Source organism: Theobroma cacao, chromosome 8, assembly GCF_053813885.1.
Source record: "Theobroma cacao isolate CCN51 chromosome 8, ASM5381388v1, whole genome shotgun sequence".
NCBI lineage: Eukaryota > Viridiplantae > Streptophyta > Magnoliopsida > Malvales > Malvaceae > Theobroma > Theobroma cacao.
This window is the reverse complement of record NC_142646.1, coordinates 9,057,468-9,084,162: the sequence shown is the minus strand read 5'-3', so window position 1 is coordinate 9,084,162 and position 26,695 is coordinate 9,057,468. Positions and strand designations below refer to the sequence as shown.

At 35.0% G+C, this 26,695-nt stretch overlaps 3 protein-coding genes across 3 annotated transcripts; 2 read left to right on the top strand and 1 right to left on the bottom strand.

Moving 5' to 3' along the window:
• Positions 1-1,291: 1,291 nt before the first annotated feature.
• VPS45 (vacuolar protein sorting 45) lies at positions 1,292-9,144 on the bottom strand. The gene is made up of 13 exons (XM_018126251.2): positions 8,843-9,144; positions 7,229-7,430; positions 7,014-7,093; positions 6,134-6,361; positions 5,734-5,859; positions 5,546-5,626; positions 5,324-5,465; positions 5,035-5,213; positions 3,975-4,130; positions 3,494-3,601; positions 3,289-3,410; positions 2,326-2,457; positions 1,292-1,754 (listed from the first exon to the last, which is right to left on the bottom strand). Exons 1-13 carry the CDS (start codon positions 8,930-8,932, stop codon positions 1,694-1,696), a joined length of 1,707 nt encoding a protein of 568 aa, XP_017981740.2. The 5' UTR covers positions 8,933-9,144; the 3' UTR covers positions 1,292-1,693.
• Positions 9,145-11,193: 2,049 nt separating this feature from the next.
• On the top strand, positions 11,194-15,542 carry PGSIP2 (plant glycogenin-like starch initiation protein 2). Its single transcript, XM_007019339.3, has 4 exons — positions 11,194-11,537; positions 12,580-12,789; positions 13,125-13,762; positions 14,270-15,542. The coding sequence occupies exons 1-4, from the start codon at positions 11,482-11,484 to the stop codon at positions 15,298-15,300; spliced, it is 1,935 nt and encodes a 644-aa protein (XP_007019401.3). The 5' UTR covers positions 11,194-11,481; the 3' UTR covers positions 15,301-15,542.
• A 356-nt stretch (positions 15,543-15,898) lies between these two features.
• LOC18592540 (uncharacterized) lies at positions 15,899-18,838 on the top strand. Its single transcript, XM_007019338.3, is given in 6 exon segments — positions 15,899-16,332; positions 16,826-16,896; positions 16,992-17,167; positions 17,930-18,038; positions 18,352-18,440; positions 18,442-18,838. Coding segments are annotated over 6 exon segments (861 nt in total). The 5' UTR covers positions 15,899-16,016; the 3' UTR covers positions 18,542-18,838.
• The last annotated feature ends 7,857 nt before the right edge of the window (positions 18,839-26,695 follow it).

The following is a 26,695-nucleotide window of genomic DNA, read 5'->3' as shown; positions in this document are numbered from 1 at the left end:
CAATTAAATAGCCATCTTCCAACAACGAGTCATTGGAATCAAATATAGAAAACTATCAACTTAAGGAAGGTTTGAGTTTTCCTTTGGAAGATGTTTCATGAATCTTTGCCGACTAAGGAATGGCTATCTAGGCGAATTGCAAGTATTCCAACCACTCGTCCCAAGTGTCATAACCACATAGCGACCCTACTTCATGCACTGAGGGATTGCGATTCATGTAGAAATCTATGGATACAAATTACTCCCAAGCTCAGTAACAGTAATTTTTTCTCTCTTGATTTACACAGTTGGATGTTAGAAAATATAAAGAATGAGGAGACCTTTGATGGGTTACCGTGGGGGATTATTTCCAACAGGCCACATGGCTTCTATGGTACTGGGGAAATTTGTCTATTTTTGAGGATACTTTTGTTTGGCCACGAAATGCATGGCACTAGATTTGGACTAAATCGAAAGCAGCATGGGATAACTTATAGCGAAAAAATGATAAAGCGAAAAGGGAACATTTAGTAGCATGGGTAGCAGTGAAGCAGTCTATGTAAAGTTGAACGTTGATGGAAGTGCTCGAGGACAGCCAGGAACGACAACAATAAGAAGAGTTATTAGAGATGATATTGGTAATTGGATACTAAGATTTACATACAAAATTGGCGTTTCTTTTTCCTTGCAAGCAAAATTATGAGCGTTTTACTGGGATTGAAAATATGCTAGGATAAGGGCTTTAGAAAGTTCCAAGTAGAATCCAACTCACTACTTGCTCTTCAAAAAATTCAAAACCATCAAGAAAGTCCTTCAACATCCCTCAGACAAACCAAAACCAATATGCAGATTGAATGGTCACATATCATGAAAATCTATCTTTGAGACTTCACATTTCGCATTCTTCACCTAATAGTAACATTAGTGAAATTATATTCGCAGACAATCTAACATCTTCTGGCCTAGAATGATGTTTTAAGTATTATTTATTTTCCCTAATAAAAAAATAAATTTTACATTTTAAAAATATTTATGCTTCATACTTGATTATCATTTAAAAATGAATAAAAACTTACACAACTATAAATACTACTTAAATATTCACGTGCAACACAATAATAAATACTACTTAAGAGTAAAATAAAATATTGACAATACATGATGACAAATTAAGAGTTAGACTAGTTCTAAAGACAAAGTGATTTAGATTTTTAGAAAAGATTTAAGAATTCAAATCCTTAAAGAGAATGAGTAAAAGCACGAAATAAATAAATAAAAATGTGAAAAATAATTCTTTTTGTTAAAAAAAATATGGATCAAAACAACTATAGCTTCTATTTTCCACAATTATATGATAATACAAATACATGGTTGAATACATCAATGAGGTATACAATAAAAATGGAGCAAGGGAATTTTTGTACACAAAATATTTCTCTATCCCTTGGTGAGGGCACAAAAGTTTATGTAGAACAAGTACTAGGCGATGGACAAAGACCAAATTCTCTCCATATGAATTCAATGCTGGTTTTAGCCAATTTACCTTGACTTGTTACTCTCTGCAAAATGCTTAGGACGATAAGCTTCATTTCTACGCTCTCCTTGTCATATTGCTGTTGCAATTCCAGACAAAACAGTATAACCGGGATATCCTTTATAAAGCCAGAAGTGCTTATTTACATGGTTCTATACCAGTATATGCCAGAATTCGAGCTCATACGACACTGCTGCTGGTTCGAGCTATCCTCTGAGCTTCTTCTAAGTCCTTCAGAAACCTGCATTTTAAGCCAAAAACCATCCCTTAAGAAGATGATCAGAGAGCAATGAATCTGGTACACAAAGTTCTGGCAATCAATAAACCAACATCTACTCTATTTATAAAGCACTTTTATATAATTGATTTAGCACTTTAAGATTGACAACTTACAATGAAATTAGGGAGAAACTTCATAATTTTAACTCATTAAAATCGAAAACCTAACTACTTGATACTTGCTCCATAAATCCCTTTTTTTTTTTTAATAAATCATACTCTAAAATAAGGACTATATTCTAGTCATTAATGTCTATCTAATAAAATCACAGCCATCCTTGAGAGTAAAGGTCCACTTGTGGACAACACAAAATGAAAAATATAATTTTCAAGATACATTATATAGTTCCAACATGGTTCAAGCTAACTTAATGTACGATTAACCAGGTGGAAAAGTAATTCAGTATCAAGATTTGTTACGAGTGTCAGCGTGTCACAGCCAACAGACCATTAGGATACCCTTTTTAACATATATCGATAGTGATATGCTTGTATGTTGTATGTAGAAGACTTAGGAAATATCCACAGCCTACCTCTTAGAGTTCAGAACTGCTGACCCACCAAGTATAAAACGAATTCCAGAATTGCTGGCATTTTGCAAAGCGACAGAACGGGACTCCTCATAAGTTGTTCCACCAACAATGAATACAACTACCTCCTGTGGCCTGTATAAAGACAGAACATGCATCATTGAAAAGTTATTACTTGAGATCTTTATATATCTTTCTTTACTGTATATGTGTTTATCATTAATAACACAAAGGAGTTTTCCTAAACTTTTGTGAATCAACAAAGTTTAACCCAAAATGAGTGACCTGCTAAATGCTGCTCTTATGAATTTCTGACATCATTTCATGCAACACGTAATGCTAGTTCTAGGGCTGAAAATGAGCCAAGCCCATGCGTTCAGCTCAGTTGGTGCTATTGCTTGGTTCATTCTGGAACTAGATTCATTTGTTAAACAAGCTTGAGGCTAAGTGAACTTGAGTCCAGGTTGGGAGTTTTCAGTGCAAGAATTTATTTTGGGCTCATGATCACAACTGCATTGTTTGCTCAAAATGACTATCTAAAAAATTGTTGCATCATCTTCCTTTTCCTTTTGGGAGTTTTGCATCATCTTGCAACTAAAAAAAAGAGGTTCTACTACTCATACAATATCATTAGAAGCATTTCTTTATTTATTGGAGTGGTTTTTTCCTCTTAAATTATACTTGCGGAAAGTCATGAGAGGCCAAGAATCAGAAAGTACATCAAAGACATACAACCAACTTTCATTTTTTCCAGCCACATATTGCTCTTATCATCCAGCATCAACTTCACAAAATGCCAAAGTGAACTAAATATACAAGTTTAAATATCAAGGGGCCTCCACTTTAAAGAACTAAAGTGATGATATTAAATGAAATGAATGTAGACACACATTTATTCTATAAACAAAGAGATCAACCGCAAACTTTCCCAACAAAATTGGAAAACTTTATTATATAGCAACAAACCTGCCCTGCTGAAAATGATTTCCAACATATGGGTAGTCCACATCTCGCAACCGGCCTTTGGTTATGCTTTCCATAGTTTGGAATAGAAGAGGCTGGTGCTGGGTGTAGACATTCTCAACCCCCTAGTAAGAAAAGTTTGAAAATGATCTATAAGCAAATGAAGAAAAACTTTCTAAGAAAATAAGTAAAACCTTTTGCAACAAACCTTTAATCCACGAGCCATGTTGCGAGCAATATTCAGAAGATCGCGATTTCCATAAAGATCACTGGTTCTCTTGTCAACCCCTGCTTGCTTTAGGAGAAATTGGACAAGCTGTTCCACAATTGCAGACAAATTAAAACCAGTTAATTCTCAATGAGAATTAAATACCTCTTAACAAAATTGCTGATTGATTCAGCTTCACAAAGAGAACTAATCAATGACAGAACTGCAATTGCATAAAAAACTGCTACAGCTCAAACAGCAAGTCAAGCTTGACCAGCAAAAAAAAAAAATTCTAATCATATGACTAGAATGTAGAGAGAGAGATCAGGCCATATGCACCACCATAATTGATAAGCATTAAATTTTGATCAAGGAATAAACATATTTAGAAATGACATGCATACATGCATGCGGAAAGGAAATAAATAAAATGATGATGACACATGAATTCCAAGCAAAATGTGTATGTTGGTAATGTTACCCCAGGCTTGTACTTGGCAGACCTAGATGCCAGTTTGTTGAATAGCTGCATCAGTTGGACAGGGCTCTCCTTCTCATAGCGCAAAGCATACAGCATTACTAGGCGTAGTCGGTCAATATCTGATATGCTTTCATTGTTTAAAAGATTTGTCACTGCCTGCAAAGAAGTATGTAAAGAAAATCATCAGAGCTTGTCAAATATACCATGTGCTTCCAAGTCTCATTCCAAATCACAATTAAGATTTTTATTCCATGATCATCTCCACATAAATACTAGTAACTGAAATCATGTAATAGTTTAAATGGAGTATCATCTATATCTCACACCCAGTAAACTAAAAAACCTACAACCTAATCCGATGGTTAAAATAAATACTGAGGACCAATTTTGATCTGTAAGTGATAATATGGAAGGTAGAATTGATGAGTAAATAGATTCATTGATGAGCGATAATTGAGCAGAAAAATATTTGTTGCCTAGTTTGTGTGCATTGTAAATAAATCACATGGTTTCTATTCCTATTTGTAGTGTGTTTATTTTTATCAAAATCAGTCTTCTCCAAAGTGTAAGAACCATCCTTTTCTTAAAACAAGAACACTTTCAGAGACAAAAGTACGCTCATTTAATCATAGATTTTGAACCAACATTTACTCTTGAGAACAATGTCACTTTCAAATATATCCTATGCAGCTCATTCATTGATTCATTTTAACAGTAGTTCTTATCAATTATTCAATCTCGACTCTTGTTAAAATGTATTTTACTTTTAACATCCCTAAACAACAAATACATTTCATCTGTAAACTCCCTTTTTCCTGCAGTAAGTGACCCTAGGATCGAATCCCTTGGTCTAACACCATTTAAAACATTTCATATTCATCCTTTGGAAGTCTTTGCTCTTGATAATTGTACCAAAAAATCATGAGATTTACAAATATCTTCTGTATCTTAATGACGTAAACAAATTGTAATGCAGAACCGATCGATATATGAAGACTCATAAACAGATATCAAGCTAAAAAAGAAGAAACAGAGATAAAAACAAGCACATGTTCACTACCTCAAAAGCAGCAACTTGCCCACCATTGCAAGCCAACTCCTGCTCAGTTTCTGAAACCAACATAAGCTTTCTTTCTTCAACTATCTTGCTCATTTCGGTGACCAATGTTACATGCTTTGAAACATTCCCATGCATTTTTCTGTACTCAGGGTAATTGTCCACAAATTTGGCCATGTCTTCTGCAGAAACTCAAAGCATAATAATTTAATGACCTACCTCAGCCATCAGTAATATTACAAAAAAAAAATCACTAATAAATCTGAAATACTCAATTTTGTCTCATTCAAACCTATTGTCTGGATATTTTGGTTGCTTTTAGCAACCTGCTGAAAATCATCCACCATTCGCTTGATATTCATTCCAATATCTCCAAAATTTTCATACATGTTAGCTTGGAAGAATGCATCTTGTTCTGACGAGAGCACGACTTCCTATAAGCATGAGATTACAAAGATAAGCCACTGCCATATATTAAAACAACTATATCTAGCCGAGGAAAAATGCAATCAACCTGTTGATCTTTGGGAAGATTGCTAATACTTCTCAAATCCACTTTGTTATCCTGAATACCAATCAATTCATGAACCATTGCCTACAAAATGTAATTCAGAAAATATGATGTAGCTACCCATTTGAAAATAACAAGAGGCATAGTTTACCTTTAAGAACTGGTGAGATAAGAGTCAGAACAACATGTACCTGATAGGTCCATTGATTCAGCAATGGAGTCACGGGATCATCCCTTCTGTCAACTATCAGCAACAATGGAGACATTTCCATCCGTCTGAAGTCAAAAAGACCACTTTCTTGCTGGTACATTAGTTTCTGTCATACACCAGAAACACAACAAAAAAGAAGAAGAAGAAGAAGAAGAAAATCAGTTCTTTTTCATGACTCCAAGATTTATAGACAAGCTTAAAGTTTTTCTTATCCATGACAAAACTTAAAAATCATTTTAAATATATACATTCACATATGTATAGAAGAGATTTATCAAACAATTAACTAAGAAAAATCTAGAACAGTTTTTATTAGCAAAATTCCCAGTAATCAGTGATGTAAATGTTTGTAATAGTTGATGTTATGCAGTTTTACTCACTGCTGTTTCTTGAGCAATCCTTTTTGCAATATCAGAGGTCCTTGAATATCTAATTATTGGTCTTCGTTTTAATGCCAAGAAAAGCGCACCAATACCATCAACAGCTCGGTCACAGAAGTGCTGCAAGCTAGAAGGATCCACAACTGCTGGGAGCATATAATGGTGATTTGAAGGCATGTTTAACGTAAAGTGGTAAGGATCAACAGCAATGAAATCTGCATAAAACTCCTGCAAAACCAAGACAAGAACTATATAAGAGGTCAAAGCCAAACTTTTAATTTCTGATCTAAAAGTATACGGCATCTCCGGAAATATTCTTAAAATTTAATTATACACGACAGAAACCTATGAACAACAATACGATATTAAGAAATATTCACATTATAGGTAGGTGAATTGGACTATAAATATATAGCCATTTCAGCCAGCATAAGAACAATGCTTAAATCACCCCTTTCAGTAATGCATCATCTATTGACATAGAGAAAATATTCTCTGTCAATACTTAGATCAAACAATTACTATAGTGACCTCCTCATGATGTTAAAGAGTTAGCATTGCCACACATTGCTGCTCTCAGAAAAGCAGAGTCCTGGATGGGGTGGTTAAAACAGTCCTCACTTAAAAGACTTTTCAGTTAAGCAATGTGTTCTCAAGAGTTGAACCTATGCCCTCATCTTACCATCCAGGGATCGCACTGATGCAACAGGAATGGCTGTCTTTCTGCATCTTGCAGCAGATTTCTTATATGGTAGTTTACTCAACTATGGATAAACTCTAGACTTGATATTCTTGACAAGTTTATTCTCAAATAAAGAGCTAGATGAAGAAGGGCAAACAATAAAAAACTTCCACTCAAGAAAATAGCAGTCAGACTTACCTGGAGTTGCTGGACAACTTCCTGTTCATCTGAATCAGCTAAAAGATGAATCTGGGTATCTTTCAACATGTTTGAGAAAACTGCAAAAACCCAATTTGAGATGAAAATGCACTTCGAGCAAAACATCTAAGATTGGGTAATAAAAAACTTTTCATATTTTTATAGTAAAATTAAATTATAGCCACACCAAATTTCAAAAGATACAAAGAACTTACACAAGTGATATTCTCCAAACCTAGGATTGGATAGCTGACGCCGCATGTGCTGAATATTTTCTGATGTAGGCCGAAGGAAATAAACTGCCTTGAGATGTGACATTGATTCTTTTGACTTGGAAATGGAGTCTATCAATTCTACCAAAAATACTTCTTTCTGAAGTAGCTCTGACTGTGAATAAACGACACTCACTATGCTAACCTGTGACTCAGAAAACAGAATACATTACCTATAATCAAAACCACCATTTTCTTTTCTCTTTAAATGACTCATTTATTAATTTATGTTGATCCATTAAGAAACCCCATAAACTAGCAACAACAATGCAAAATCAAACCTTCAATTCTCATGAAGTTGAAGTTATCGAAAATTTGTGACGCGAACATGACTATTAATTCCTTCAATATAAACTTTATACCAATATGTTTGGTTAGCAACTCATGCAGATAGGGATGGTACATGGTCTCAGCGACTCAATTGTAGGATTTTCAGAAAGTGCAGCTAGGACTAGAAAATTACTAAAGTACCCAACACATATCCAGATTTCCATTTTAGGTAAGGAGGTCATTTCTCTACCTAATTCCACAATACTCCAGCTAGGCCTGTTCCTTGCTGTCACAATCTTGGAATAGATGCATTTAGGTTTTGTTTGGACTGAGGGAAAGAAAGGAGCGGCCCTCCCATTACACCTTCCTTTCACTTCCCTCTTCTTTATTTTTTTTGACAATAAAATAATGGGAACTAAAGAATCCCCCTCCCTTTCTTCTCTTCCCCCTCCATACCCCTCCAAGTTCTTAGACATACTGTTAACTACATCCAGCACTTCAAACACAAACAGAAGTCCGGTTTTCTCCTTAAGCAGTTCTCTACCATCAATTTGACATAATCCCATACAAATTGCAGTTGCACAATCAAGAAACAAAGAAACTTAAAAAGCATTATAAAACAATATGCACCATTATAGAAACCATGCCCGCTTCCAAATTTACATGAATCATAGAGGTTGGCTATAGAGGATGGAAAGGAAGCTCCCTCTCCAACTACTTCATTCGACACAATGATCAAACTTCCAGCTCAAACGTTCTAATTACTTACGGCTACATTAAGTAAGGCTATATATACTTATATCTGGACCAGCCAAATCGACAAAAATCATGCAAAAAACCCTCACAAAACTGCGTTAAGCTTCATCCACCAATAACAAATAGTTAACTGCTCATCAAAAAGCTACAACAAGCCACAACAACTGATCCTTCGCAGAATCAAGGATAAGAAACGATCCATTCAAGACAAAAGCGAACCAAAAAACTATAACAATAAACTCGGCCTAACTAACTAGCAGCAAAAATTCGAGGCCTCAATGCCAATTAAATGCCAAATCTGTTTGTACTAAATTGAAAATGCTCACTTCAGTTCCTAATTATCTCAAATGTCCTGATTTCTACCTTCAGATCACAACAGTTTTCCTCACTACTCCATTTCCAAATTAAAGTGACCAGATATTTAAAATTAATGATAAAAATGAAATCATTAAATTAAAGTAATAAATTGTTAAAATTAATTCAGATGAAATTAAAGCAAATACGAATTAAAGAGAAGAAAAAATAAATTACCGTCTGAGAATCGAGAATGAGGACTTTCATGCCGGAGATGTCCTGCAACATCCGATTGACGTAATCCCGTACGGCCGATACCAGCACCATCTTCGATTATTCTCTATACTAGACCCCTAAGATCGACGGCTGTGATGTTCCCGCGAAGTTGGAGCGGTTTGTTTCTGTTTTTTTTTTTTTTTTTTTTTTCTGGAGAAAAAGAAGATTCAGATCTGCTTAAGCGTAGAGGGTAATAAAATCTTTAGAAATCTGAAAATGCAAGAAGAGAAGACAGACCCAAACGCAGCGTTTCCCGTACTTTTCCTTCGTTTTCTTTTTTACATCGATTGATTAATAATTTTCAAAAGATACTTCTATCCGGAAGGCCCAACTCATTTTGGGCCCATCCAGACGGATTTTGCCATTTTCGACCATGAGGGTAGCGTTAACCTTAAATTATCTTTTTATTAAAAGCTTTTATTTCTCCTATGAATCTGACATGTATAATGTATTTTGATGATGTATAAAATATTTAAGCATAACTTCACCTGTTTGGGCCCGTTGAAGTTTTTATAGGAGCTCAGGTGATTTTTGTTTATTTGATAAGAGGAATTCTAATTCTGTTATTTAAGTAAAAAGATTATATATTAACTAATGAATTAAATGTTTAGATTTAATCATTTAAGTAATGTTATTTTTGTAAATATCATTCAAAAAATTTTCGTAAAAGGAAACCAAATTTATAAATTTGTTGCGAAAATATGATAAATTGTAAGTACTTGTTTCAAAGTATTTTTGTAAATTCTAGTACAGTTATAAATTATATCAAAATACTTTTATTATTGAAAACGATTTTGCAAATTTATTTGCAAAAATACTTTTATTTAACATAAAACATTCAAACTTCTCCAACTACCAATATAGGTCTTAAAACGAACAGAATAAATGAAACAAAAAAAATTGTTTTGATTCTGTAAATCGAATAACGAATTTACTTGTAACATTCAAACAAAAAAAATAAAATAAAATATGTTAAGAGGCTGAGATGTGCAAATTGAATGACTTCTCATGCTAATCAATGGCAATTAAGTTATTCCATTCATAGAGTGAAAACTCTTTTGTTCAATAATATTATTAACTTTTGTTTTGAAGATTAGTTCGTTAAATTAGGTGAACTTACTCCTTTATACCAAAGAAAAAAAAAACAAATTCTTAATTGACCCATGACAACTAGAGATAAATAGGGATAATATATCACATAATACTTAAAAAAAATTAAAATGTTCAAGAAAATTTACATAAAATTTTTATTATTTTATTATATTTAATCAAATTTTTATATTTTTATTATAGATTAAATTAATTCTTATAACTAATTATTGACCGACTATCAATATTTAAAACGTAAATTGTTATTTTTATATCACATGTCACTTATATGACATTTTGATATGTTATAATGGATAGTGATGTGACATAATGATATAATCTTGTAATATTTTTATCTTTCAAGTTAGCATCACGTACGTATAAAAATGACAAGTGATGTTTTGATTAATCGTTAATTATAAAAATTTATTTAATTAAAATAAATATATAAAATTTTGATTGAATACAATATGAATTTTTTAAAACATTATATCATAATATAGTCTTTTTTATAATTTAAAACTTATAATAGAAAAGCTGTTTTAATACGGGGCCAAACATCCACCTTTCCTCTCAGTTATCAAGTTTTATAAGAAGAAAGTTTGTAGCCAAAACATAGCAAAATTTGGTTTCTCGCTTAACTTTATCTTCACCATAAAAAAAAAAAAAAAAAGAGCTTCTCGTGAGAATCATAACCGAAACGAGTTGGTGGTGTTGACGTGGCGGTTGCAACGCTGCGTTTGGTATTTATATAATTGTAGGTTGCAAATATGGTTGGCGACATGGCCATTGCATTACAGCACAAAAACTAGAGCAATAATGATGAGAGAAGGACCAATTTTCTCTAACTACCAACATAAAACTAATAGGATTCTCAAATCAAAGCCTAGAGCTGGCTTTGTCATTATTAGATAATTGACTTCTCATCTTGATTTGCTATTTCTTAACTTGTTATTATGACTATATACATGTACTTAACTCCTCAACCACCCTTCCCTGATTTTCTTTTTTGTTTCATTGACTTTTAATAATCCTTATTGGGAGAGCATCTTTTATCAAGTAAGGTGAAAAGAATCCTTTCCTAATTCATACCTTGTAACATTTATTTTGCAAAAAAAAAAAAAAAGAAAAAAAATTGAGAAAGCTCAAAGAAAATAAATAGAAAAAAATAACATTGCTAATTGTCTAATTCTCTTTTCTTTTCTTATATATATGTATTTGTTGGTTGAATTTGTCTTTAAACTGACCAAGGCAAAAAGCCGGCTATCATCACTCATCATCGGAAAATAAAAAAATTCCAAATGTTTCACCTTCTCTGTTCTAACACTAATAACTGCCGCTTCCTCTCTTGAGTCTTCGCAGCCTTGGATCAGACAGCAAAGCCAGCTCTCCCTCTTTCTCTATTTTTTAAAACTTATAAAACAAACCATAAATTGAGTACAGTCTTTGAAACCTCAAAGCATAAACAAATGGTATTTTCAGTTTCAGCTGCTCTCTGAAGATTTCTAAACATGAGAGGCCCCTCCCTCAGTCCCAAAGAGCCTCGTCACCGCGTTTCTGCTTCCGCGTCGGTTCCTCTCTCCTTCTTCCTTTTTTTCATTTCATCACCCAAGTTTCTAGCTGCTGCTTTCATTTGAGAACCTGAAATTTTTTAGTAAAAAGTTGACCATAGTTAGCTAGTTGATCGAGCTTTTAAGCACCGTTGTTTGTTTGACGAGAAAATGCAGCGAGATCTGCTTGAATTTGGCTATGATTTGTTTGTGCACTTTTTTGTTGCCTTCGATTTGCGTCATATTAATTGCTCTAGTTAACTTGTAATTATTTGAAGAAAATTTCCTAGTACGGTAGGTATTTATGCGCTTTCCTTTAGCTTTGTTAGCTGTTGGAAAAGATCAAATATGAAGTAAATTGAGCTAGGCCTAGGCGGTCCTCTCTAACATTAACTGTTTAAGCTTTCAACTGTTTACATTAATTCTGCTTTTCAGTCTTAATTTTTGCTGGTATTACGTTTATTTATGTGAATTAATCTCATTGTTTATAAAGTCGTTTGCACGGGAATGAAAAATTTCTGTGAAATATATTTTTAGTGTAAATGATGGTTTTCTAAACATATTTTCTGGGATTTGACTTCTTCTCTGATAAAACTTAGGACTCTTCATCATGTTTTAATTGATTCTTGAATAACTGAAGTATATTAAAATTTGGATCAATTGAGGATTGGCATAAAATTTATGGAATGAAAGCTACAAATGACATCTCAACTTGGAATATTTTGTGAAATTGTGGAAGCCAAAGGCGACATCATGACTAGTACTTGTATTATGCGAATACTAGTTTTGTTAATGCCTTGAAAATTTTTTTAATATTGCTTGCATTATTCAAAGTTACCTTGCAAATCTGGTTTTAAATACTTCATTTTTATCTCTACATTGACATTAGATTTACTAATGAATTTTATCATGACATTGAAGTAAAGGATGAACATTCAGTTTTCTATTCAAACTGCTTTCAGTATGAAGAACCTTTTGCTTTTCAGGATCTGACTTTTGTCTCTCTTTTATTTGCTTTATGCACACGGACTGATTCGACTTATAAATGCATTTTTACAGTGAAGACACAAGCAGAAGAGGGTTCCAAAGAAATAAGGTTTTTAAAGATGTAGAGAAGGCCCTCCATGTCCCCATTAGATACAGGAATTGGAATTTCAAGATATCTACCTTGAAAGCTGTGCTGGTTATAATTCTGTTGGGAACTCTATTCACTCTCTTCCGCTCCCCTGCAGTTTATGTTTCAGATAGCCCATCCAATTTTGTATCTCGGTATATTCTACCGCCTGTATATCTTTCTGTACAATGTTATATTCAGGCTATAGTTTGCTCTTTTGTACTTTACTTGTTTTCTGTTTGAAAATAAGCCATTCTTGTGTTTGTGCATATGTGAGTGCATGAAAGTGAGTACATTTTTCTGCCTGTATCTAACCAGCTATCAGCTAGCATGGGTAACAACCTCAATATTTCTTCTTTTAAGTTGATCACCTTGAATTTCCACTACTGAAAGGCCTCGAGCAGCCATTTTTGCTAGGACATATGTTTAGGATTGGTCTTGTTTCTGTTTTATGTTTCAGTATTTTGAAGTTGAACTTCATTACATGCAGGCCTAGTTTTGTAGACAGATGGATAAGACACAGTGCTGCTGCAGATCCTCGCTATATATCAATGTTGGATGTAAATTGGGACCAAATCTCGAGTGTTATTGAGAAGCTGACTGACAGGGATGAATATCAGGGAATTGGCTTGTTGAACTTCAATAATAGTGAAACTGATCAATGGAAGCAGCTGTTACCAGATGCTGAGCATGTTGTTCTACAATTGGACTCTGTCGCAGTCAATGTAACTTGGGAATCCCTGTACCCTGAATGGATAGATGAAGAAGAAGAATTTGAGGTTCCACATTGTCGTTCTCTACCCAGTCTTCAGGTTCCTGGCAAACCACGGATTGATCTTATTGCAGTTAAGCTTCCTTGCAACAAGTCAGGAAAGTGGTCAAGGGATGTTGCACGTCTACACTTTCAGCTAGCGGCTGCAAGGCTTGCTGCATCTGCTAAGGGGTTTCACCCAGTGCATGTGCTTTTTGTGACTGACTGCTTCCCCATCCCAAATCTTTTTACTTGCAAGGACCTTGTTGCACGCGAAGGGAATGCTTGGCTGTATACTCCCAACCTGCACAGGTTAAGAGAAAAGATTCGACTGCCAGTAGGGTCATGTGAGCTTTCAGTTCCTCTCCAGGCTAAAGGTTGGTTTCAAACTAGGTTCTTCAAGGTATTTGTTCATACAAATTCTTCTTTTCAGTATAACTGAAGCTGGCTGCTTCAAGATTTTCTGTCACTATTAACTTTTTACATATGTAAAATCTTTTCACTGGGATAAGAAGTCCTGTTGAGGAAACGTGGATGAATAGCTATAATGATGAGGCAAGATTATAGTTTTAGTCAGCGAAAGTGATTCAGTATTGGCAAAATTGAGTCCGTGACATCCTAAATTACTGACCTAGATCATCTCTTTGGATCTCTATAATCCTTGTGAGCTAGAGTGGTTTTATAGAAATTATAATTGTTGCTGTTTTTTCCCCTCCTTTTAACCTTTTCTACATTTTACTCTTTTTTTCTTCTGCTGACCTGGAAATCTTCCATCTTGGAAATGATGAGTTGAAGTCTTGCGCCTCTTAAAGGCTTCCAAACTACTTTGTTTAGATAGTTTCTGAAATCTGAAAGGCTTAAACTAACTGAATAAATTTGAACAGAGTATTTCCATTCAGAGAGAGCACACCGTGAAGCATATGCAACAATCCTACACTCTGCTCATGTATATGTTTGTGGGGCCATTACTGCTGCGCAGAGCATCCGCATGTCAGGTTCAACAAGGGACCTTGTGATACTTGTTGATGACTCAATCAGTGATTATCATAGAGGTGGCTTGGAGGCCGCTGGGTGGAAAATTTATACAATCCAAAGAATCAGGAATCCAAAAGCTGAACCAGAAGCATATAATGAATGGAATTACAGCAAGTTCCGTCTTTGGCAGTTGACTGATTATGACAAGATCATTTTCATTGATGCTGACCTTCTTATACTTAGGAATATTGATTTCTTATTTGAGATGCCTGAGATATCTGCTATAGGAAATAATGCTACTCTCTTCAACTCAGGTGTGATGGTTGTTGAGCCATCAAATTGTACATTCCAGCTACTAATGGATCACATCAATGAGATTGAATCCTACAATGGTGGGGACCAGGGGTATCTGAATGAAATCTTCACTTGGTGGCATCGGATTCCAAAACACATGAACTTCTTGAAGCACTTCTGGGAAGGTGATGAGGAGGAGAAGAAACAGATGAAGACTCGCCTCTTTGGAGCCAATCCTCCAATTCTTTATGTGCTCCATTATCTGGGCAACAAACCATGGCTATGCTTCCGGGACTATGATTGCAACTGGAATGTGGACATTCTGCAGGAGTTTGCCAGTGATGTTGCTCACAAAACATGGTGGAAGGTACACGACGCCATGCCAGAAAATTTACACAAGTACTGTTTACTTAGGTCCAAGCAGAAGGCACAACTAGAGTGGGATAGGAGGCAAGCTGAGAAAGGGAATTACATGGATGGCCATTGGAAAATCAAGATAAAAGACAAGCGTTTAAAGACATGCTTTGAGGAATTCTGCTTCTGGGAAAGTATGCTGTGGCATTGGGGTGAAAAGAATTGGACAGATAATGCAACTGCTACCCCATCACCCCCTGCTACCAAGAAGGCATCTCTCTCTTCACTATGATTTTTTTCGTCTTCTTTTCAACATATTTTCTGTGCAGATCACATAGTCAACACTTGAAAAAACAAAGCATACACTGAGTTCCATCCAATGGTATTTGGAAAATATATGTCAGTTTTGAACCTGTTTCAATATTCAATAACTTTTGTAAAATGCATAGCCATTTCATTACTTTTGTATGGATTTTTTGCTGGAGTTCCTTCCCATATATATTATTGCAAAAGCAATTGATGCCTGCTTTGCAATATTTTTTTTCTTTTTTTTTTTTATAGAAAAAAGCTCTTATCATCCATCCAAACCAACATTGCCATCATTAACAAAAGTCAATCATCAATTTATCAATACTATGTCTTTCCTTTTTCCTTTTTCAGTTAACCGAAAATTTCATTCATCTACAGCAAATTTATTATTTTATTAAATGAATAAAAAATATTTTCAGGATCACATTGCTAATAACAGAAATATAACCATGTGGGTGGGTCGGAATGCGCTGGGTGTTAGTTTCAGATTTGTCAGACCCGGTTGGGCCCAGCACGAGCCCGCTGAGGCCCATCAGTAACCGACACCGTTTTGAGAAGCACACTGTGAACCTCTTTCCATTTTGGTTGTGGTGTTTGAGCTTCCTTCCTTCTGTTTTCTCTCGATATTGCTTTGCCAGTTCACTCTTTGGGAGCACCAAAAACTTAACAATATCGAAAGATTCTTCATAAACTTAAAGAATGGATTTATTAGTTTCAGCTTGGAATTTTAAACACTTGGCAGTCCCAATATCAGCTCTACTACCCTCACCCACCGCCATAACTTGTAGTTGTAGCTTTTACAAGCCACCAGGCTCAGCTAACAAGTTTTCGTTCCCGTTTTGGACATACCCTTTTGCTAGAATCCCTAACAAGTCCCCTTCTTCAATTGCAATCCACGCCAGGAAGAAGAACTCCAAGTCCGAGCCACTTTTGAAACCAACCATTGTTGAAGAAGTTTCTATGGACGACGAAGATAAGGAAGAAGAGCAGATTCTTTTTGATGACTCCGAAGATGGTAACTTTTATGAATAGTGAATGCCCATTTGCTCTGTGTGTGTGTGTTTTCAAATTTTATTTTAGATTCATGGGAGCTGCTCAAGCCTATTCAAATTTTTTGGTCTTTGCTTTTTAATCTTTAAAAGGTGTTTAAAAATGCTTTGTATGAATATCTATTATAAGTAAATACAGTCATTGATATATTTAAGGTAATCGAGCTTAATTGAGTTGACACTCAAGCAGCTTGCTTTCTTTCTTGAGTTGAGCTCGAGTTTGGTAATTAAAATTCTGTCAAGCTTGAGTCAAGTTTTTCTGCGTCGAGTTTATGCTCAATTTGGAGAAGGAGCTATATATTGTATAGACTTGAGTTAGGTTGATTATACCCCTTGTTTTACTATTTACTAAAAGTTTCAATGAACTAACATTCACCTAATTCCTTAATTACAATTTTAAAATATTTCTCGTTTCTTGACTGAATTTCTAATGAATAAATGGATTTCTTGACTGTATAGATGAATCGATGATAGACAATGATGATGATTATTTTGAAGAAGAGTACCTAGACAATGAAACTGAACTTTATGTAAGTTTTACTGCAAGAGTTGTGGGCAACATTCATGTATTCGTTGGGCAAAGCTGACGCAATTTACTAAAATCGTAAGTATATATTTTGTGAAGGTTGGGGATGGAGCAGGGGGAGGGGGCATTTCTCTTGCTGGAACATGGTGGGATAAAGAAGCATTAGCATTAGCTCAGGATGTATGTCTATCCTTCAATGGTGATTTGGGGATATATGCCTTCAAGACACTGTCAAATTCCTCCATTCAAGTCCGCATTGAAAGACTTACGAATAAGTAAGCATTTATTGACACATTTTTTTAATGAGAAATGCTGGTAAAATCTCCATTCTCAATTAATAATGTGGATGAGAATTTCTTAAAATACAATTGCACCTCATTTTTAATTGCTTTCTTTTGGCACAAATCAACAAATTGGATATAATAGGTTTGATATTAAATGTATACACATAAATTTAATGGGATATTCTTGTACATTTCCCATTTTAAATTCAGATCATCTCATTGAAAGTGGAAGCTATACTTTATTGGTTAATGTAAGACTTGAGGTTGAATGAGCACTTCAGCTTCAACTAAGAAAATTTCCTCATTGATGGAACTTTAAGTTATAACAGCTATTATATTTGCTTTCTGTTTCCCTCTGAGTGAAATGTCTTATTTTCCTGTATGCCATCCTAAAATCTTACTAGCAACATATAGTTGAAAATACCATCTGAATACTAGATAGCTTTCATCGGGTGGTCTCTTCCCCTTAGCCGTACAAAGAGTAGTGCTAGCATGTGAAGTCAAAGACTTTGTGATGGTCTATTCTTTATAAGTGTAGCTTCAAAGTCTTTTCTGGACTGTAAGTCACTCATTGTTAAAAAATCTGTTAATCATGAAGTCACTTTATCACGATTATCTTTTCCTATCTTCTGTATGACTTAATTGTTTATGGTCAGCTCTTTGTTATAGTTCATTTTCTTCCAAAAATGGTAAACTATCTGCCAAAGGAAAAAGAATGCCTCTGTGACTCTAATTTGTAATGATCTGTAAAAGGTCTGGTTCCCCCAGTATGGAAGATGTTGAAGCTTTTTCTGTAAGCTATAGAGCAAGATTGGATGAAGCTGAGCTTGCTAGATCTGTACCTCAGAATATAACATTGGAGGTGATGATGTTTTCTAATCACTGTTATCTGTTTTCTGTTATTTGTTCACATGATTGTAGTCAAAGAGAAGTGCCTTTCCGAATGGGCAAACCTACTTAAAGGTTCTATCTAATGAAAAAGCAGGCTTTTAGCCTTAGGTTAATTACACTAGATGTTGCAGTGGCCATGTACCCTAATCTTAGGAGCTGCAGTCTGTAGATCTGCCACAATCTGTGGGCGACTAATGCCATAAAGCTGAAATTTGTATTCTTTTTAACATGTCAGAATTAAAATCTTTTTAGCTTTCGGATCTAAAAATGTTTGTTACTTGCAGGTGTCATCTCCTGGTGTGGAAAGAGTAGTTCGGATGCCACAAGATCTAGATCGGTTCAAGGATCGCCCTATGTATGTGAAATATGTGACTGTGGCTGAAAGTGGTTCACTATCAGAAGGTGATGGTGTTTTCAGACTTGTCACGTTTGACATGGAAACAAAATGTTGCACCTGGGGTTTGGCAGATGTGAGAATAAATAGAGAAAAAGCAGGGAAAGGAAGACCACTTAGCAAAAAGCAGAGGGAGTGGTGTTTGGAAACTACTTTTGATTCTTTACGTCTAGTCCGATTGTATTCTGAAATATGAATATATTTTTTGTTTGTCTTTTTCCACCTTTCACAGCCTGCATAGTGAAATAGCTAGTTGATAACTTATGTTAACATGATAATCCAGCATTTGAAATTTACTCATCTGAAATATAATTCGTCTTCAAATCTGGGCTGAAAACATATGTTCTATCACTGTATATAACTTGATAATTTCTGTTTCAGTTGTTTTATAATTTGTTTGTGTACACATTTGGAGTGGGAAATGAAAGGCGATGAACTACTATAAATGCATAGGTAGTAGTTTCGTTGGGAATTTTGCAAGATGCTTGATGATGGAGATAAGTTTTAATCTCCTGAGCTCGGAACTCTTCACCTCCTATTCCAAGGCTTAAAACAACAAACAAAGGCCGTACACAATAAAAGAGCATACCGAATTTTACTATTTTTTTGGGTTCTATTCATTAGAATCTTTCTAATTCATTGAATGTCTTTAAATTGCAATAGCCTTTTCGATTTGTGCTGCTCAGAAATAACATGACGCAAGAAGTGGCCAGCTCTTAGAAAGTTTGCAGGTTTAATTCAACCTCGAGGTTCTGACTCCGCAAGTAAGATTTCTGACACGTGCGTTTCCTAATGGCCTGCACATTTCCATGTGGTAGCCATAGATTTTATCCTGATTTTATGATCCCCTGTTTACATTCCCGGAGACCCTTGATCTTCATCATAAGTTTCATGGCTTGATGACGATTTTTATTCCTTTTAATGCTTTGTGGTGTTAGTAGCAGTTGACATTTGTTATGGGGCATTTGATTTCGGAGTACATCCAATAACATACTTGCTCAGACGAGATGGACAAAGTTTAGAAGCCAATCTTAAAGTTATATGTCATCCTTTTCAGTAACTCAAAACTTTTTCCTATTTAATTTTTGAGAGTAAGTTAGGTTCAATTTTATCGATTTCTGCTAGCCTGAGGTAGGGCCTCACTTTATGAACTTAAATATGATCAACTTGCCTTTCCATCATTTCGTTCTTTTACCACATAGGTGTGATATTGGTCAGACCAATTGGGCAACAAAGGTAAAAATTCAAGTCATACACCATCATTTAATCTTTCTCTAATCATTACCTAAAGCACTGTCATTTTGTTTTTCAATTCTTGTTATCTTTCCCAAGCTGGAAAGGTTCTTGCTTTACTTGAATGTGGATGCGATATTTGTTTCATTACTGTTGGAAGAAGAATGGGGCAAAAGTTGAGTCCCGCATTGTTATATCATTTACTATTTACCACGAGAACTAGAGCGGTTCGAGGATCAGCCTATGTGTGTGAAATATGTGACTGTGGTAGCTGAATGAAAGTGATTCACTCTCAGAAGGTGATGGCGTTCAGGTTATCTCTTCTGACGTGGAAGCAAAATATTGTGCCTGGATTAGCAGATGTCAGAATAAATGGAGGAAACCAAAAGAAGAATGACTGCATAACAAACAGCAGAGAGAAGGGTGTTTATGAAACTACCTTTGAGTCCTTATGTTTGGTCCAATTAGATACTGAAATTTGAATATTGATCCTCCCTCCCTTTCTATCTTTTCACTTTTCTTCCATTGTCTTTTTGCATCCATAGTGTAACATTCCCGATTTTTCGATGTTAAACGCATATGGGAAACCCAGTCAAATGATAGGCTAATTTGAAATTTATTGATATGGAAATTAGCTTATTTTGAGGCCTTGATAATGTGTGTGCATATGTTTGTCACCTAAATGATACAATGCATTGTTTGGTACTTAAATGAATATGACATGTAAACAAATTATGCTGATGTGATTGATGTACTATTTGACATGGAGCATGATTGAGAATTTGAAGCTATGTGATGAACTTATGTCTTGATAATGAGTTAAGTACAATGAAATGAGATGTTTGTCAAAAAGAAAATGTATTGAGAATTTAGAAGAATGAGTTTGGAGGGTTAGATATATGAAAAATTGAAGTCTAGGTATGATCTATTGATAGATGTTTAGGGTCTATCGATAGATGAAAGATGGAAGCTAAAATAGTAAGAATTGAAGAACTTCTATCGATAGATTCTTGGTCACTATCGATAGATGTCCACTTAGAAGTAAGGAAGGCAGCTGAAAGATATCTATCGATAGATTCTCGATATCTATTGATAGATAGCCGCCCAAGAATGACTTGTAAGCAGTAAGAGTATGATCTATCAGTAGATCTACAGAGACTATTGATAGATCTACGGAGACTATCGATAGATTTCCACTTGGAGCAATGGAAAAGTGTTCAATGCACCATTTATCGATAGACTCGAAAAATCTATCTACAAATGGAGGGCAAAACGAGAGGGAAAATGCAAGACGTCTATTGATAGATGCATGAAAACTTGCAAAAATAAAAGACCTTGGGTAGTCCACCTATTTCAAAACAAAGTCAAAAACACTTCTCACCTGTTGTCTTACAAAATCCTACACTCTCAACTGGAATTTGAAGGTTGTTTGGAGATGATTTGAGCTTGGGAAAATGATATTGAGGTAAGATTAAAGCTTTTGACTGATTATTTTTAGCATTAAATGGTTGACTAACGAGAAATTCGATGTTTCAACTTGGTGATTAATTGTAGTTGAAAGTTGCTGAGAAATTTATGCTGAAGTAAGCCAAAATTTGTTGGTATATTTTCAAAATCAAAGATTATGTCATATAATGAAAAGCTATATTAGCTCAAAGGTTATGTCACATGAAGTGAAACAATGTAACTATTGGATTGTAGGTAAGTTTTCATGTGAATGGTTATATCTTTTGGTAAAATGATATCCAAAAGTTATGAGACAAATTGAAAAAACACCATAGCTCAAAAGTTTAAATATGAAAAGTTATTGTTTCAAATTATAATTCAAAGATTATGTTTTATGGAATGAATAGTTATCTTTTCATAAGATGATTATTGAAACAATACCTTTATTCAAAAGTTGTCTCTGGCAAATGTAAAGATGTCTTTTAGACAAAATGTGTTAATGAAAGTGTTGTGTCCTTGAAGAAGAAACACTTGCAAGCCTTGATAAAGGGCTTGTTGCCAACCATTTTGATACATCAAATCAAAAACAAAACAAGAGCAGAAATATCAAGAGAAAAAAAAGTGTTGTGTTCTATTAACATAAACACTTAAGTTCCTATCAACTGCAAAAACATCCAAATTCCTTATAATCTACTTGCTCCAAAATGTAGGCTCTAAGATCGAACAACTTTGCAAACCCTCAAGTGTATCTATTGGTTTACTCTCATAAAGTGTAAGACGAAGTTAGACATTGACTTCATTGTATCCCTAAGGCTATTCGTATTATTCCCCTTTGCGTACCAAGTGGTGGGGACTAAATAAGTCTTAAAGATAATATCTATTTAAAGGCTCACCTTGAAGTCAATTCTGCCGATTTCTTAAATTTCATCTAAACCCCATTTACACCAACAAAATCAGCAACTAAAGTAAGGCTTAGATTATTTACGACGAATTTATGAGAATTTTACATGGTTGATGTGAATGATTGGAGATGATTTGAAAGGTTGGAATTAATTTGAAAGCCAAAATTTGGCTTAGAGATAGTGAATAATAGTGTGAGTATTGATGAATATACAATTGTTGAATGCTAGACTATAAATGGGAGTGAGAATTCTACCCATTTGCTAAGTGGTGAGACTGATTGAGTTGGAGTTAAAGCACGAGTGAGCAACAAGTATTGAATTGAGCTACGGGAGTGCCCAATTGTCGAGGTGAGTGAGCTTTTGTGTTAAATGCATGTGAAGCATCTCACATATTGATATGCGCTGCCATGGTACATCAAATTGCTATGTTTAGGCCTAAATGAGCATGGCTAGGCTAGTATATGAATTATGTATATTAAAAATGTGAATATGCCATGTTATTGGGAAGCATTAATTGTTAGATACTTTGATGCATTTTGCTTATATGAGAATGTCTAGGATAGTATACTAATAATTTGAGACAAATACTCATGTATATTATGATGTGAGCCACGTGGTGGCATTGAGATTGAACGTAGATTGTTCATAGATATGGATATATGAATAATTGTGGACAATCCTTATAATGTTTTAATTGTTGAATATGAATACATGAATAATGAGGTAAGGATGCCAAAGTATGTAACTTATTTACGTGTATGAGGCTAGAGAGCCAGATTTAATGATGTGAGTTATGACTGATGAGTCATAGATCTATCAATGGCCATGAGTGATTATGTTCCGTTTGAGGGATAATTTCGAACGTTGATTTGAAATTGATGATCAAGTGGTGTCTCCTTCTGTGACTATGTGTATGCTTGCAAGGACAAAGATAAGCAGGGGCAGTGGTTGTAGTCTTGCTTGTAATTTTTGCTTGCAGAGTTGTGTTTCCATCCGTTAAGTGATTACTCCGGATGATGATAATGTTTATGTTACCATCCATTGAGAGATTACTGCTGATGATGATGATGATATGCTATCATCCGTTGAGAGATTACTCCGGATGATGATTGTATATATGATTGTCATCTGTTGACACTACTCTGGATGAGGTTTGATTTTTCGCCGATTAGCCATCGTGTGTAATTTACTATGTTCGGGGGAAGAGCACTCGTAATTGGTGAAATTTATTCAATAATGGCTTATGGTAAACCTGGGATCTTAATGTTTGGTTGGAAACAAAGTTGGCTTATTATCAAATATGAGTGTGCCATAAAGATGAGATTATGGCAAGACAGAGTTGATGTGACGTGCATACAGGATATTATAATGATCCTTGCACTTACACCTTTGGAGATGTTTGATGAATAGCCATGTAAGGTTTCATTAATAAATGTGTCTTCTTTACTGTTATATTATGTGTTATATTATGCTACGTTTAGCATCCCATCTCACTGAGTATTAGATGACTTATCTCGTTTGCGTACCATGTGTAGATAAGTGACGCCACAGATTTCTATGTGGCTTAGCGTTATCATTGGACAGACGAGATTTTGGTATTCAGTAAGTACTCTCTTGACATGTCCGTTCTGCTAAGTCCGAGTCATGAGATGCTTCCACACTCTGGTTGTGAAACTTAGAAAACTTGTATTTTGGATATTGTAAGCACTGAGTGCCATGTGTTGTTAAGTTAAGGGTTGTATGTACGAACTCAACTGATGGCTAATGTATTGTGAGACCTTGACCTTTATAGATTCGTAAAGGGAAGTATACGCGATATCCTTGATTAGGGGTAATTTCGTCATTTCCTTAGTAAGCCTATAAAAGTAAGATTTTTAAACAATATTATGGCCTAAGTAGGCCTAAGACATAAATGGATGGTGAAATTAGGAGTAAAATGGAAAGGAAACCAAAATTTTGATAATTTTCACGATAGGGGCAAAATGGTTATTTTTCACCTCAAGTTAAAATTTTAAGTTTTCATGAACCTGAGTATGTCTAGACCATTATGGACCTTGTCCCGATGTCAAAGGAGTAAAAAGATTGCACAAATGGTTGCATGAGAACAAGCTAACTAGTCAAGGGTATTTTCATAATTTTAAGGGAATAGATAAGTTTGGCCTATAAATATCTTGTTTCCAGCAGCTTCTTCTCCCATTTTCCAGCAGCTTGTCTTCTTCTTCTTCTTCTCTTTCACATTGCTTCCAACCTCCATGGAAGCTTGATGTGGAGCTTGTATAATTTTCTCTCTCTAGCTCTAAATTTCATACCTTTGAACCCGTTTGACTAGAACCTTTGTATTCTTCCACTCTGTCTCGTTAAAACCCTTGAAAAATCTTATTTTCATACTTTCTCTCACTAGTTAGGCATTCTAGAGAGAGAAATAGAGAATTACCCCATTGATTTGGAAGCTATTGGAAAAGAATTCAACTACAAAGGAACCCTAAAGTGAGTGATGCACTAAGCTTGGTTTTTAGCTATGGATAATGGCTAGTAATTTAGATTATGAGCTGTTTTATTGTTGAGGATGTTCATTCATTTTATAGTGATTTAGATAGTGAACATAGATAGCCATTTAAAGTGGCAATTGAAGGCTAGCTAAGAGATAGCTTTTAGGGTTTATAGTATGTGAATTAACATAATGGTGATGTTAATGTGATGGTAGGTTTCAAAGAAGCCCCATCATCCCATTTGGACAATTAAGAGAATTGGAGTTATCTAAAGGCTCAACAATATACCGGTGAGTGGACTTGCATTTCAAACTTGTTTTGGGGAAAATGAATGATTTTGTCCAACTTGTATTTGAAAATGTACCTTGGGAACAAGTCTTTGATGAAGTAATGTTATATTGTAAAAATGTGTTATACAATGGGTTATGTGTTGTTAAAATATGATAATATGCATGATATGCATTGAGTGCTTATTTGTATGTTGATGTGGACCCGACTATGTGCGAGTAGGAGTGCACATAAATCGTTGCTGATCCGGCTATGTGTGAGTGGGAGTGCACATAAGCCGTTGCTAACCCGGCTATGTGCGAGTGGGAGTGCGCATAAGTCGTTGCATATGAGATGATGATGATGGGAGGGTGTATTTGATGATTGATATATATATATACATATATGGTATATGGTTGTAATGCAAAAATGTGAGCATTTGATCTGTTGAAATTTGGAAGTTTGCATGTGTTACATGTTGCTTTTGTTATTGAGCAGGATGACTTTGTTTTAAGGGAAAAGGAAACCTTTTTCTTGATGTTCTGATTCTCGCTGTAGTGAGAAATTCTTCGGTTTTGAAAGGGTAGGCTAGCTGAAAACTCGCTGCAGCGAGAATCCATTTTCGCTACAGCGAGAAAGGTACAGTAGCTTCTCGCTACAGCGAAAAACTTTCTGTTTTATGACCAAAATCTCGCTGCAACGAGATTCATTCTCGCTGCAGTGAAAAACCTTATGTTTTTCACCTCTTTTTGATCAATTGATGCCCTATTTTCCACTTCTTTGCTACCATATTTGAACATGGATTTTCAACATTAAGGAATAAGTGAATTAAGCTTAATATGAGGAGGTTTGGTAAGAAACCCTCAGTTAGATGATAATTTAAATCAAGTGTCGCTGCAGCAAAAATTCATTATCGCTGTAGCGAGGACCCGTCGTTCATTGACTTGATTCGCATGAATGTTATTAAAGTTTTTACTCTCTAAATCCTTTGTTGAGCATGGACTTCTTCCAATAAGTGATTTTTCTCATGTGGGGTTTACATGAGGGGTTTAATAAGGTCAAAAATAAATTGCATTGTTTTGAAAAAGAATGCATCATGATTTCGTTAAACATTCCTTATGGTATGCTTGTTCCCTTTCTTGTTTACTCACTGGGTTTATACTCACCGTTTTCAACTTCATGTTTTCAGATCACGAGGCAGTCGGTAACTAGGACGAGGTGTCCTTGTAGACTTGTATCCATCTTTTGGTAGGTGTCTCGACATTCAGTAGCTGTACATTCATCTGAGTCCCTCCGCTAGAAGTCGAGTATTATTTTGTTGTGTATAGACGAACCTAATGTAAATTGTTAAGATACATGTTGTAGACAATGTATATACACTTGTTTGGTATGCTAATATGAGATGGCAATGTGTGGTATTATTTTAATTCTAAGTTATGAAATGTGACTTCGCAGTTTATGATGGAATAGTAATCATGTTAGATTAATAGGCTTGCTTGGGCTTAGTGGATTACGTCTATTGGGCCCATGCGCCGGTCATGGCCCAGAATTTGGGTCGTGACATGTATGGCTTGTGAATATTGCGTATTTGATATATGTACGTGCCGAAAGGGCATTATGGTAAATTGATGATTCCAAGATATAAATGAGTTATGTGTTGCTTATGATATCGTGGATAGAATATTAAACAAGTGAATCTTAAGGCTTTCTCGAGTCTCACGGACATAGCCTGCCAAGCTTGTGCATGTCGATCATGGCTCCTTGGTTTGGGTTGTGACACATAAAAGACTAAAAGTAGCTAGTGATATAGCATGTGTTAGATACTTATGTCTAAGGCCAGCCACCAGCATTTGGAAGTTACCATCTCTGGTAGATAATTTGTCTTCAAATGACAGTT

Excerpts from the sequence above, each read along its gene's own strand:
- VPS45 (XM_018126251.2), bottom strand. The coding sequence starts at position 8,932 with ATGGTGCTGGTATCGGCCGTACGGGATTACGTCAATCGGATGTTGCAG. Across the intron at positions 7,094-7,228 it reads GTTTGGAGAATATCACTTGT|TTTTCTCAAACATGTTGAAA; the intron begins GTAAGTTCTTTG and ends GGGTTTTTGCAG. Across the intron at positions 5,214-5,323 it reads CCAAAATATCCAGACAATAG|AAGACATGGCCAAATTTGTG; the intron begins GTTTGAATGAGA and ends GAGTTTCTGCAG.
- PGSIP2 (XM_007019339.3), top strand. The coding sequence starts at position 11,482 with ATGAGAGGCCCCTCCCTCAGTCCCAAAGAGCCTCGTCACCGCGTTTCT. Across the intron at positions 11,538-12,579 it reads CACCGCGTTTCTGCTTCCGC|TGAAGACACAAGCAGAAGAG; the intron begins GTCGGTTCCTCT and ends GCATTTTTACAG. Across the intron at positions 12,790-13,124 it reads CCATCCAATTTTGTATCTCG|GCCTAGTTTTGTAGACAGAT; the intron begins GTATATTCTACC and ends CATTACATGCAG.